This window comes from Erithacus rubecula (assembly GCF_903797595.1).
Source record: "Erithacus rubecula genome assembly, chromosome: 2".
Taxonomy (NCBI): Eukaryota; Metazoa; Chordata; class Aves; order Passeriformes; family Muscicapidae; genus Erithacus; species Erithacus rubecula.
Window position 1 is genome coordinate 35,433,986 of NC_136685.1, and position 13,205 is coordinate 35,447,190.

The 13,205-nt window shown below is 33.6% G+C and overlaps 1 protein-coding gene across 6 annotated transcripts in view; it reads right to left on the bottom strand.

Moving 5' to 3' along the window:
- The window catches only part of MAP3K7 (mitogen-activated protein kinase kinase kinase 7), a 46,417-nt gene that overhangs the window by 22,539 nt on the left and 10,673 nt on the right, over positions 1–13,205 (bottom strand). For all 6 annotated transcript variants that reach the window (XM_079297946.1, XM_079297945.1, XM_079297944.1 and 3 more), the window contains exons 2-11: positions 12,690–12,800; positions 11,009–11,074; positions 10,070–10,115; positions 9,281–9,419; positions 8,033–8,157; positions 4,318–4,446; positions 3,146–3,276; positions 2,631–2,712; positions 1,325–1,476; positions 570–729 (exon numbers count right to left, since the gene is read on the bottom strand). In XM_079297946.1, the coding sequence (XP_079154072.1) occupies positions 570–729; positions 1,325–1,476; positions 2,631–2,712; positions 3,146–3,276; positions 4,318–4,446; positions 8,033–8,157; positions 9,281–9,419; positions 10,070–10,115; positions 11,009–11,074; positions 12,690–12,800 (1,141 nt within the window). The remainder of the gene's footprint in view (positions 1–569; positions 730–1,324; positions 1,477–2,630; positions 2,713–3,145; positions 3,277–4,317; positions 4,447–8,032; positions 8,158–9,280; positions 9,420–10,069; positions 10,116–11,008; positions 11,075–12,689; positions 12,801–13,205) is intronic.

Consider the following 13,205-nt stretch of genomic DNA (forward strand, 5'->3'; position numbering starts at 1 on the left):
TAAAGAAAACCTGGCAAAACACCTGTAGCTTTTTTTTAACAAAAGACAATGCTTTCTTAACCTGGTGAATAAAATGTAATTACATTTCTCATTCTGAAATCTGCCAAAGTGGATTTTTAAATTTATTTGGGAACATGCTGAACTTTAAATCTACCTCCTAATTTCAGAAGTATTATAGAGACAACCCTAAAGAAAACGTTATTATATAAATAATTATGCTAGCAGAGATGTAATAACACTATTTCAGATAAAAAGGAGGACGTTGTGCATTTGGAATAGGTCTGATATTTAGAAGTCTCATAACACATTTTTAAAAAGGTAAAAATCTAATTCAACAAAACCTCTAAAACTTTTAAAATACTCAAAATACTCAATATTGCTGAGTGTATAACCATAAATAAAGGCATTTCCCCCCACAATTAATAAAGGACAATCAAGACTGCAGGAACACCTCAAGTATTTTCATATGGCTACTGTTGCCAACTTTCTGTAAGACTATGCATGTTCTACATTTTCCTTCATTTCTTTCCAATTCCTTAGTCTACTCCCCAAACATCATTAAATTTTACCTGTGATGGAAGCTATTCTTGCTTCTATTTCAGACATGTCAGCACTCATCCTTTTGGCTTCTCCAGACACAAGGGCTGACGGTGGCCGTGCGCGAACGTCTGACAAGCTCTCCACGCTGCTCCCACGAGACGGGGGCAAACTCAAACGGCCAGGGTCACCCTGGTAACAGTCACATGTTGAGAAAAGAAAATTCTGCAGAAGCCCCTCCATAATATGCACCAGTATGCTTCCATAATGTGCATTTTCAAAGGAACAAGATTTAAAACTTATAACACAATAAATGGCAGTAATGTAACTAAGCCTTGAAAACAATCTAACTTCACACAGATAAAAAAAATCAGCAGAATTAGTCCAGTATTGTCATAAAAGAATCTTTGTATTTTTTGCATTCTACTTGAAATAAAACAAGGTATTTCCAAGGTATTTTCAAAATTCACCTAAATGTTTAACCCTTTCATGTAATACTAATATTTTGGTTATAAATTAAGGCATCAATTTTCAAAAAAATTTTCTTAAATCTAATGAATCCCTTTAAATACAATGAACTTTTTTTTCATTTCATTAGAGATCTTATTAGAACTCTCCAGTTTACCTTTTTTGGAATAATTATTGCATTTCTTTTCAGATTCTTTTAACTAACTGGATCAAATTTTGCACAATTTTGAATGAGGACACGTTTCAGAGCAGATACAACACTCATGTCCACCCATGTCCATTTTGTTACTCTGGTTCAAAATTGTACAAGTTGGCTTACCGGCTGCTTGGATGTACTTTTGATTTGCTGTGCCAGTTTTGATTCTAAACGTTTAATAGTGTCATTGGTAGAAGCTCCTTGGAAGTCACTTGGTTCCATGTTAGCATCACTCTTGTTACTTGTGTTTGTAGAAGTGATGTCCATGAATGAACCTACAAGCCAGTAACAAGGAAAAGTATTTGAAAATGCCCACTAAAAATACTGAAGTGTGTCTCTACACAGCAAAGCTCTCAGGAGTCTAACTTGCCTTTAATGCAATACTTTTGAAAACTTTTAATGGAAGACAAGTTGCAAGAAGCAAGAGGAGTGAAAAAAGAATATGTAGCTAAATACTATGATAATATTCTGAAGTCAAATATTACCTCTCTTTGAAATTGTTAGGGTAGCTGTCCTATTAACAACACAACAGCAACCTCATTCCCAACTAATGACAAAGACCATCATTAACCACATAGGAACACAAATACCTGAAAAATATCAGCCAACATATATACATTCACAGTTTGAAGTGATTAAGTTATGTCTTAAAATCATGTGCTGAGAGGTGGAGAAAAACTAGTAAAGTCAGTGAAAGTAAAAGCTGTAAAGATTTTGTTAATATAAAGGTCACTAAGTTGCAAAGTAGCCAGTGAAGTTTTATCCAAAATAGCAGCAATTCCTTTGGAGATAGAAAATAATCCAACCAAGCAGAGGAAGCTGAAGACATATAAGATTAAAAACTAAGTGGAAATAAAAGTACTCTTATCAATGAGAAAACTGAATTTTTTTTTTATTATTGAAATTATTTCTTTGAGGGCTAAAGTACCTGAAAATCTAGCTCATATTTTGTTCCATCCACCTTTCTAGTGATTTTTCTGCACTTATTTTAAATTACTGTATTTACTGCAGCTTATTGTACAACAAATACAAGTTTAAATTGTGGAGACTGCAACTTAAAGCAGGTGCAGCTTTCAAGAGCAGTGATAAATTTTAACCTGACAACTCCTAAACATTACATGAGTAAAGGAGTGTCAAGTGCTAGCAACATTCATGGGGAAAAAATGGAGACATTAAACCTGGGAATTTGGTGACAACTTTTAGTATAAGCTGTTTTTTCATTACATGTACACTTCAGCAAAACCATCTGACTGAAAACACTAAATATGATGTGGTATGAGGTATTAACAAAATAAATAGGGTCTGCTGATGCACAAGATTTTGGAAATCTTTTCCATTTTGAGTTCAAAATCAATATAAGAATGTACTTTGTAATCTATCTGCATCATTTCATGTTGCTTTTTTTTTTCTCTAACTTATACAAATGTACCTGTGCTAGTGGCAGAGTTGCTTTGGCCTTCATCTGAATACTGGCAAGGATACTGCAGAGGTTCATCAGCTCCTGGAAAGTACTGTGAAAAAAACAGTAATTATTTGATGAAAAAGTAATTAGAAATTGTTTTAAAATTATTTAAATAATATCTCATAATTTATAAGTGTAAATTTGATATTATACTTAGAATAACTTATTTAGAAGATAAATTAATGTAATTATTATTAATAATTTAATACATTCAATACAGCTATAACTTTATTTTCTCGAATCTACTATGAGTTATTTTACCTCTCCAAAGAGGGTGGGTATATATATATATGTATAAATAAAATACGAATTATTTTCTTTCTCTACTACAATAATTTTGATAATTTTTGTCAAAAAGAGAGAGGCAAAAGAAAACATGTAACCCCAACTTTGGAGGGGGATAAATGGCATACCTTTCGTAAATCAATTTCCCAGCTTAATAGTTTAAAAAATTATTAAAATACTTAAATAAATGTTTATACCCGCATCAAGTGTGTCATTATTTTAACAATTTCCTCCATGGATGGCCGTTGTGAGGGATCCTTGGACCAACAACGGGTCATTAAACTCTCAATTGGTTTAGGTAAATTTTTGATCAGTGGTGGCCGAGTACCTGCAATTGAAATTAGAAAACACCCTTACATTTTTTAAACAGACTCTAAAACAAGTGAGAGTGTCTGGTCTCTCTCCAGTATTTTGCTAAATAAAGAAAGGAAAATGCAGTTAATTGTAATCTGGATGAACTAGCTTGTACTTAATTTTCTCTTTTACAAACAAAAACTGACAAAAAAATTTCCTTTGCACTACACAGCAACAGTCAAAAAAAATAAACTTTTCCTTCAGTACAGGTTTGAATACATTCACTGACCAAATACATACAGTATAGTACAAAGGCTAATGAAACGTTACTTCTTTCTGAAGAATAAAGTTCTAGGCCAAACTGGGAAGCAAGTAATAGCAGTCTTTGGTTGTTATGCTGTACTCACAAGAAAAAAAAAAAAAAAAAAAGAAAAGAAAAAATGACAAAGAAAAAACCCAAAAGACTCAAAGTATTTCGAAAGCTGATTTTGCTCCTAAGAACATCCTGAAAAATTATTAGGCACTGGAACTACCAATTTTGTGTGACTTTTTCATGACTTATATTCATTTTTAATAACATGTTACTTCAACTATTGTATAACTATTCAGCTGGCTTTTGATTCAAGTTTTTTAATGTCTAATGGTCTTGGATGAGGTTTCATGGTTTCTAAAACTTCTAAGCACAGGTTAAGTTACTTAAAGTTACACATTTCTTGAAAAAAAAAAAGATAAAAGAAAGACAATGCAGCTAACAAACCATTATTCAGTCAAGTAAGACACTCTTCTCAGATCACTTTTAAAATGAAGTGTTGCAACAATGAGGACATTGCTCTTCATCCTTCTTTGTTCATTCACCAGTTACACTGTAGCAAGCACTGTAGCAGCCAAGTAACTTGAAATCCACACTAACACAAAAGTGGCAGTCTCTAACTATTTAGTCTTTGAGACAAAAATGCATATTTAATAAAGCACAAAATAGAAACACTAGTAATTTAAAGATGTACAGTTAAGAGTGTTCAGCAAATTTAAAGGCCTTATACACAATTTCAAATGCAACAAAGTATTTTCGACTCACCATTGTGAACTGCCCACATTATTCGGAAAGCTGGACCACCAATCTCATCAAAGGGTTTCCTACGGGTGATCACCTCCCAGAGAATAATACCCCAACTGAAAACGTCACATTTTTCACTGTAATTGCTACCTGGAAGAAAGCCATCAAGATAATTTGACTCTTTTCTATGTAATATGCGAAAAAGAAATACAGTTTGGGCAGATCACAGAATGAGGTTGATAAAGCGCTCCAAGATCACTGAATCCAACCTTTCACTAAACACCACAATGTCAACTAAACCATGGCACTAAGTACCACGCTGAGTCATTTATTCAGTGCTTCCAGGGATGGTGACACCACCACTCCCCTGGGCAGCTTGCTCCAATAAAAAATAGCTTTACATACTTACTTTCAATTCACATTTATTTTGCTGAGAAAACCCAGTTTTCTAAAGCTGGCTAATTCATGCTAACTTAAGTTAGAAATCATTTGATAGTATGACTGCTGAGAATACCCCTCTCTGGGATTCAATCCTTGGAAGTCATTTTGAAGTGATAAAATGCATCAGTTTTCTTCTATAACATAAACCACAATTTATTAGGCTGTTGCATTCAGGATCTAATAGATTATTTTTGTTTCCTTTAAATATTCTTCAATTCACTTCTTCCAACCTTAATGAAAACATGCCAGCTGATAAAATCTGTCATACCCATTATTCCTGATTAATTACAGGTCTTCAGAAGAACTAATAAGTTACCATAGGAATAAATTCAGGAAAGTTCTCAATTCTTCATCATCTGATTTCCTCCTGGTTTATCATTCTTATTTTTTGTAATGTCATTACATAAATAAAATTCTTTGACCATAAGTTCAATATTTCTAAGACTCCTAAGGCACTGATGACAAGTAGGTGACATAGAATAATAAATAAAAATGTTTAGAGGCTATAAAGAAAGAATGTATGCTTTGTAACCATAACTCATGTAAATGCTAATAAGAAATGTGAATGGCTAATGACATGAGAATAAATGTGTGAATATAAATTACAGGAGATTGCTCATCTATCTTCAAAAAAGGATTAAAATTGGCATATAGCGGCCAAGAAATTTTTTTTGGTTTTTGTTCATACCTAATCAGAAAGCATTGTTTAGATAAATCATTTCAGTAACAGTGGAATTAAATAAATCTAGTTTCATGTGACTACCCATCATATAGCAACAGCTGCAACAGGCTCCATCCACTACCTGTGAGCCAACTTCCTCTGCCCCCATACCTCTGAAAAACAGTGCAAGGCAAGCAGCCTGTTCTCTGGCCAGTTCTTCCAGCCCAGCCAGTTTGCAAGACAAACACAAGAAACAGGCTGCAGCACGAACCACAAGCCCTCTTTAAATGAAGGCACTTATTTGGACTTTACAAAACTCTCTTAAGAATGTGGATTTCAAAAAACTCTTTACACCTGCATCAAAGTAGCTGAATGTGGCTAATGAGTTCGAAAGGTAGGAAGAAGAAAAACAAAGTCAGCTTTACCAGTCAGTTTATTTTCAAAGATGCTGGGGGGAAAAAATGTCATGTAAACAATGGCAGATCACTAAGGGAAGCAGGACAGTCTCATCTGAGCAGTCACAGCACTTCTGCAACACGCAGCCTATAAAAAGTAGGGCTACTCCCCTATTTGAGCAACGATATTCTACTGAAGTTCTGAAAAGTGAAAGTCCAAAACTAATGAGAGAGTATTCTGTATTGTTTCCTTATATGAGAAGCTAAGATTGGATAGACACAATAATTCCTCAATTTATCCAGTTATCCCAAAGCAATTTTAATTTTTCAAAAATAGTTTCTTCTAATGGGAGATCTGATATAGAAATTGCTCTCTTTTACTTCATACTGATCTATATCATATTATTTTCATTTAGATTTGTTTTTGTTTTTAGATTTGTTGTAGATTTGATTTGTACAAGGCTTTAGGTGCCCTAATATTCAAAGTGGCGTGAAAAAATTTAATATCACAGCAACTACTTCACCATGTTCTGCAATTGATGATTTCCATGCCTTTACTGCTCTCATTCAGAAAACTTAGTACTAGAATAGCACCAAAGTAATATTAGCCCTTATTCCATTGTTGAATTCTAATGCAGTAACACAGGCAAAGAAATTTTTAGCAATTTTGACATTAGAAGTGGTTATCTTAGTAATTTAATGACTGCTTCAAGACTAATTTGATATGTTGCATTGTAGAACATGCATCAAACTGGATTCTGTCCTTGACACTTGTATTTTTATAATGATTTGTTTATATATCAGCAAATGCTTTCAGTTAAAAGTATATAAAAACAACTGCAAACTGAAGGCATCATGCTGCTTTTCAACAGTAACTGCAACACAAGATTTCTTTGGTCTATCTGGCTGGATTCATACACCAGAGGAACTAGGATAGGAACTGTAAATCCCCACTACAATACACTATTTATATCCATTTCAGATTAAGATTTTTCATGAACAAAAAATCTAGCTGTAACACTGATTGTTCAATTTCTTATTTCTAAAAAAAAAAAATCTCCTATGTATACAATTTAATTTAATAATAAACAACTATTAAGAAAAGAAGAAATCTAGGCTAAAAAAATAGAGGAAGTGCTTGAATATAAAATGAAATACTGGAAAATTTTCAGGCATCAGAATGAAACAAATAATCCTGGGGCTTGCACTCTAGGCAATATGTGGAAGAAAATGGCAACTTCAGAACAAAAGTTCCAAAGGCGATGTTTGGGAGGAATCCTAAAACTATATGGACAGTCTCTGGAATAAGGACAGTAAAACAAAAAAAGCCACTTGGATCCAGAATCTGAGAAACCACCCCTGCACATAGACACTTGCCAAATATATCAAATCAAGGACACCTGCTTCCTAAAGCAAGAGGATGACTTTTCCAGGCCATTGCTAAATTGCACTGATAATTAAGGTACAGACAGGTTAAAAGGTGTTTAATCTGCAATTTAATATCTAGAGAATTATTTCTTTGATAATCATGCAGCAATTATAGGTATCTAATTATCAAGTATCATCAGTCTTCCCCAATTACACTCCAAGAAATAGCTTGTTTTCCTAATTAAACAAATTAAATGGTATTAACAAGTTCCTCAGTATGTAGAAAAGAGGAAGTCCATCAAAACTCTAGATTACACAAAAAGCAGATGAAGATGGGAGTTACAAGAAAGCGGGGGATCAAAAAGAAGGCAATTATGTTCAATTTAGAGACTCTAACAGGGAAATTCTGAAGTTAAAAGCTGATCAGAGTGGGGAGTGAAAGTAATGACAATGTATTTAAATGACAGAAGAGAGAAACGATTTACGAATCTTAGAAACAGCAAAATTGTGGGGAAAGAGCCCTCTGGCTGCATTTTACTTACTTGCAAAATAAGGAACTGCAGCTGTCTAAAGGTACTCCTTATGTAAATCTCAGCAATGACAAATAAAGGTTCCATATCTTCACATAATTAAATGTCTAATATTAACATGAGGGAGTTGGTTCAGTGCTGCTCTTCAAACCCCTGCACAACTATTTAACAATATAAACTTGTACAGATTAAAAAAAAAATATTACTTCTGCCAAAACTCTTTCAGTTGTTACTTCAAGCTTTATTTTAAAGACTACATGATGCTCTTATTCTTACATCACCTTAATTCACAGCTGCATCCCTATAAAGAAAATGTGATATTACCATAGAATTTTTATTACCTTCAAAAACTTCAGGTGCCATCCAAGCAGCACTTCCTTTGTTGTTGGTCATGTGTGTTTGAATATCACAGGCTGTACCAAAGTCACAGATTTTTAGAACTGTCCCCCCAGCTACCAAGAGCAAACTGTCAAAGAAAAAAAAGTCTATTAAAAATGTAGAATAAAATACCTTGATAACAAACCACTGATTTTTTTAATCCCAACAACTATCATTTTACTATAGGTGAATATCTTAGCCTTTGCATCTCAGTGCTTTGCTTTAGAATCTGGGAAATATGGAAGGTCATTTGTGTCTAATGCAAACATATTATATATTTTAAAGCAATTCAATATATGTTGTAATTTATTAATATTTCTACATGCTAGATTTTAAATTAATATCTTTAGCCATAGTAAACCACAAAGCATATAGTGACAAAAGTAGACTTTCAGACGCCAGCAGCTGAAAACCAACAAGGGCTGTAACAATTTTATCAAAAGAAGAACAATGAAGACTCCCACTAATGTCAGTCAACCTAACTATTTAATCAAATGGAAGCACTCAAAGTTACAAATGAGCAGCTCTCAAAATAAAAACTGGGGAATACAAGAAAGAATTAAAGATTTAAATTGTGGCTTCATGTTATAATTTTACCCAGTAATAACCACAGATTACCACCAAAAAGCGATAATTCTATGATCCTCAAATATGTGTTTCTATCTAATCTGTGGAGCCAGATCTGAAGCTATAACATGAGCCAGATAAACTGAATGGGTAGAAAACCATTAAATTTTGTTTTGAAAGTGATGGGAGCTTCTGACAGGCAGAGTGGAACAGGCAGAAGAAGAGGATAAAGGAGGATGGCCATGTGGCAAAAGAGCTCTAATGCAAGAGATTAAACATGACATTAGAACCAATCAATCCCCCTCCAACAATGTTCTCTCACTGAACATTACAACCATTCCAAAATTGGAAGATTTTAAATGTCTCTGATTAGAAGCCCTATTCCAAATAAAATCCTCTTTCACGATGCAGGGTAGGAGCAGAGTACTCTTCCAGTTTAAAAGAAAGTTACTGAATAGTTAATTTTCTATGTCATAAACCACCATTCTGTAACTGAAGGTTCAAATGCACAGCTTTCATTAGAAATACAGTACATCCAAAAGTTAGTACCAATTAAAGGCATTTCTTTTAAATACAATAAAATTATTATAAATTATCTTATATACCAATCGTAAGAAAATTTGAAAAATTAACTATAAACCTACTTTGGTGGTTTCAGGTCTCTGTGAATTAGAGCCTTTGGTTTCATACTGTGGAGATATGCCACTCCTTGGGAACACTGTAAACACCAACTCATGGCATGTGCAGCAGTATAATGAGGCAGAGGTTCAGCACCATGCAGTACTGCAAAACAAAGGCACAAACTAAAAAGAACTTTATTGCATATTACAACAGATACAATGGAGTTAACAAAACACCAGTCAGAAAGCTCTATGGAATCTAAGTAATCACCAACACCTCATTACTGCAACCAAAAATATCCTTCTGCAGACTGTTAAAATAACAGAAATGTCAAAATATTTCCTATTTTTTAGTACGCTTTCCATAATCATTTCTATTAAAATTCAGTATGAAAGGTGTTGCTTGTTCTCAGCTATCCCTGGTACAGTCTGTGTTAAAAAAATGCCCTGGGAACTTACAAATTATGGAAGAATGTTTTCAGATGTTCCACTGGAAAATCTTAAATTACTTGCATAAAATATAGTATCTGCTATCAAGGACAAATCAGTGAACTAAAAAGTTTTAAAAGGCACACTCCCTTTTCCTTAAAATTATTTTAACAATGTCAAAGAACCACATAAGATTGGAAGAGATCTCTGGAAGTCCACCAAGCAGGTCAAGCAGGCCACCTCCAGCCAGTTGCCCTGGACTGTGTTCAGGTGGCTTCTGAATAGCTCCAAGAATGGAGACATACTTATGAAACAAGTTGTAGTCTAGATGATGTTTGTCCTAATACGAGCACTTTAATTTCAGGAAGTTGAAATGATACTCACCATTGTACAGAGAACCTCCTTCAGCATACTCCATAACAAGACACACCTTTGGGGGAAAGGACAAAAAATAGGCATATTTTCAATGCAGAGGCAGAAAACAGCTTTTGTAAACTGAAAGAGTTCTTTGAGAGCAATTACAAAGCCTCCATACCTAAGCTAACAGAAAACACATCAAGTCAGTTTGAAATGTATGTATTTACATGTAAGTAATGTCAGGTTTACACTTAGTTCTCACTGGTAGTTACAAAATAATGACTTCCCTCCTCCTCAGACTTAAAAAGCAAAAAAGTCTTCAAGCTGCAGTTCACTGTCCTTTGCTTTATTCCTTTAGTGGCTTATGAAAAAAAATTTAGCTAAATACCACACCAGAAGAATTTCACTAGTACTAAGAAAGAAAAAGGATGAAGCATTACTTTAAGCAATTAAATAGCTCCTACAAGAATTAACTAAGGATACATCTGTCCAGTCACAGTACCCTCTTTTCTACTTAGAGAATTTGTGAGACCGTTTGCAGCTGTGACAGAAAGCAAGCAAATCCTGAGAACTGCATGTATGAAAATAGGAGCTGATTTACAAGACACAACTGTGTGTTGATAATATATTTCCTTTTTGTATTGATTTGCAATTAATAGGACTGTAGATATGAATGTAATTACATATGTAATACACTAGATGCCATTGTGACAAACTGAAGTATAACTGGTGTTGTGAAACAGATTTGAGTGTTCTTGAAAAAAATTATTTTTCATAGCAGTAGAAAGGAAAAACAAGTATCTGAAAATATCAACCAATCTACACATCAGTGTATTTCCTTATTATGGCTAAAACATGAAAATATATCAAATACACATTTTTAATATGAAATACATGTTCTGTGCTTTGATGCTTGCATATGTTAAGCTAGTCACCTTTAGTTATCTGATATAAGCTATAACTTACTGGGTTTAGACAGGCTCCATACAACTTGACAATATTGGGATGGTTTACTCGTGACAGTTGTCGAAGCTGCAATACAAATCACAGTTTCAAACCATGGGAAAAAAAGGCTAATGCTTTATTTTCATAGTTATAAATAAAACACCACAACAGCAAGTACAGCTCTCTATGTCTGCATAAACTTGGAAGGCAATTTTCTGAATTACAAGACTTACGTCATTCTTTGCATTTTAATTTATGTAATCAGGTTTGTGTCAAACTGGAACTGTATTTTAAAAGAAAGTTTGAAGAATTTACATTCAAAGAAAGTCTTTTTGTCAGCCTATTGTAAAGTCACTCAAGTCACAACTATGCAACTATGATGTCTATAGATTTGGTGCTCTTCCTGGAGCCTTCAATTTTGGGACTAAATAAAAATTGCCTGATTAAGTTAAAAAAAAAAAATCAAAGTCATACTCTCAATTTTGATCTCAATATAGAGGAAAAAAGTTCTAAAACCTCAAGCCCACAACCCTATAAAATAATTTAATATAAAAATGACATAGTTCCAGGAACCTATTATTATTTGTACTGAAAATTGCACTATTTTGCATTGGGTATTTTTACCAGTACATAGTAGTAGCAAGCACAAAAGGAATTTTTTTCCCTTTACACAGACTGCTGAAATAGTTTATGCTGTCTGGAGAGCAAATGTTATTTTTTCTATACACTTCAAAAGATCTAAAAATCAGAATGAAATATTTCAACTGATGCTTGCACTGTGCAGGGTTTCCTGAATAGCAGTAATTACCAAAGCATTTCTGGGATTAGCTACTCAGATCTCTTTTGAACACAAAAATCCCAAGAGACTGATCAGATCTACACAGTGTTAAACGAGACTCAGATTAATAACCTTAAAAACTTTCCATCATAATGCAAAATATATAAATATTTACAGAAAGATTTATTACAAACATGCTTTCTCCAGCTGTTTAGTGTGTCACATTTTACGAGAGACAGTTCTAAATCCAAGAGTTTTATTTTTAATGTATTTTGTGTATCCTGAACATTCTAAGTTATAACTGAATAAATACTAAGCAGCATGTCACAATAAATCTAATTTAAATTAAATTTTTGATTCTACAAAATATTAAGGATTTTGGGAAGTTTATCAATATATCTGAAATACTCAACATTTTTAAAGAAGTAGATATTGAATGAAAACAGTGACTGCCTTTAAGGTAGCAATGGACTTATATACAAGAAAAAAATAAACAGAATTATTAGAACTGCTGAAAATTCTCAGAAATAGTCTCAAATATCAACCTGATTGTACTGGTGAATGTATGCTGTGGCCCCTGGAAGTGTTAATCAGCTCCAAGGCACTGGTACGTATTCTGGCTACATCCTGACTTCAGACTGGGACAGAATCTAACAACTGTTATTTAAATCTAAGAACCGTTAACTGTGTGCCCTTGTCTCTACCACACTCCTGCTTTTCAGTTTTTATGAGAATCAAACTAAAGAAGCTGCAATGTGCTTTGACAGGTCTCCTGTTCTGCAAGACAAGGGTCCAGGCCTGAACTGGGTATCCCAGCCAGCATCCTTCTTGTGATAAAAACAGCTTTTAGTACACTAAATGCACCCATGAATTTTAGGAAACAAGCTCTACCAAACTTCATATTTTCCAACAAATATACTGTACCTCTACAATGAAGGCTTTTCTTTCAGATTCACTTTCTATCTGTTTAATGGCTACATCTTTAGCTCGCCATTTCGCCTTGCAGACCACACCAAAGGCTCCCCTTCCAACAACCTAGAACAAAGTATAAAACACTAGAGTTAAAACTTCAAATGGTTTCATTTGCTGCACAGGACTTCATAAACAGAAAATAAATTTAATTTAGAAACTTCTAAAGATACAGAGGCTTGAGTTTTGCAGTATGAATTGAATACTATGCCATCAAAGCATAACTGGTCTTAGCTAAGCTTGCTCAAGAGATCATTTACAGAAGAATTGGAAAACACATATACAAAACATTTTATTACTAATGTGCAGGGACAGTATTTCATAAACAGATAATTACTTAGAATAAGATTTGCTTAGAAGAAAATTAGAGGAATGAGACCAATATTTTTTTAGGTTTCACCCATAAAACTGCTGTATTTATTTATTCTTGCTAAAAACAGGACATAAGATTTTGAAATTTAAATGCATACA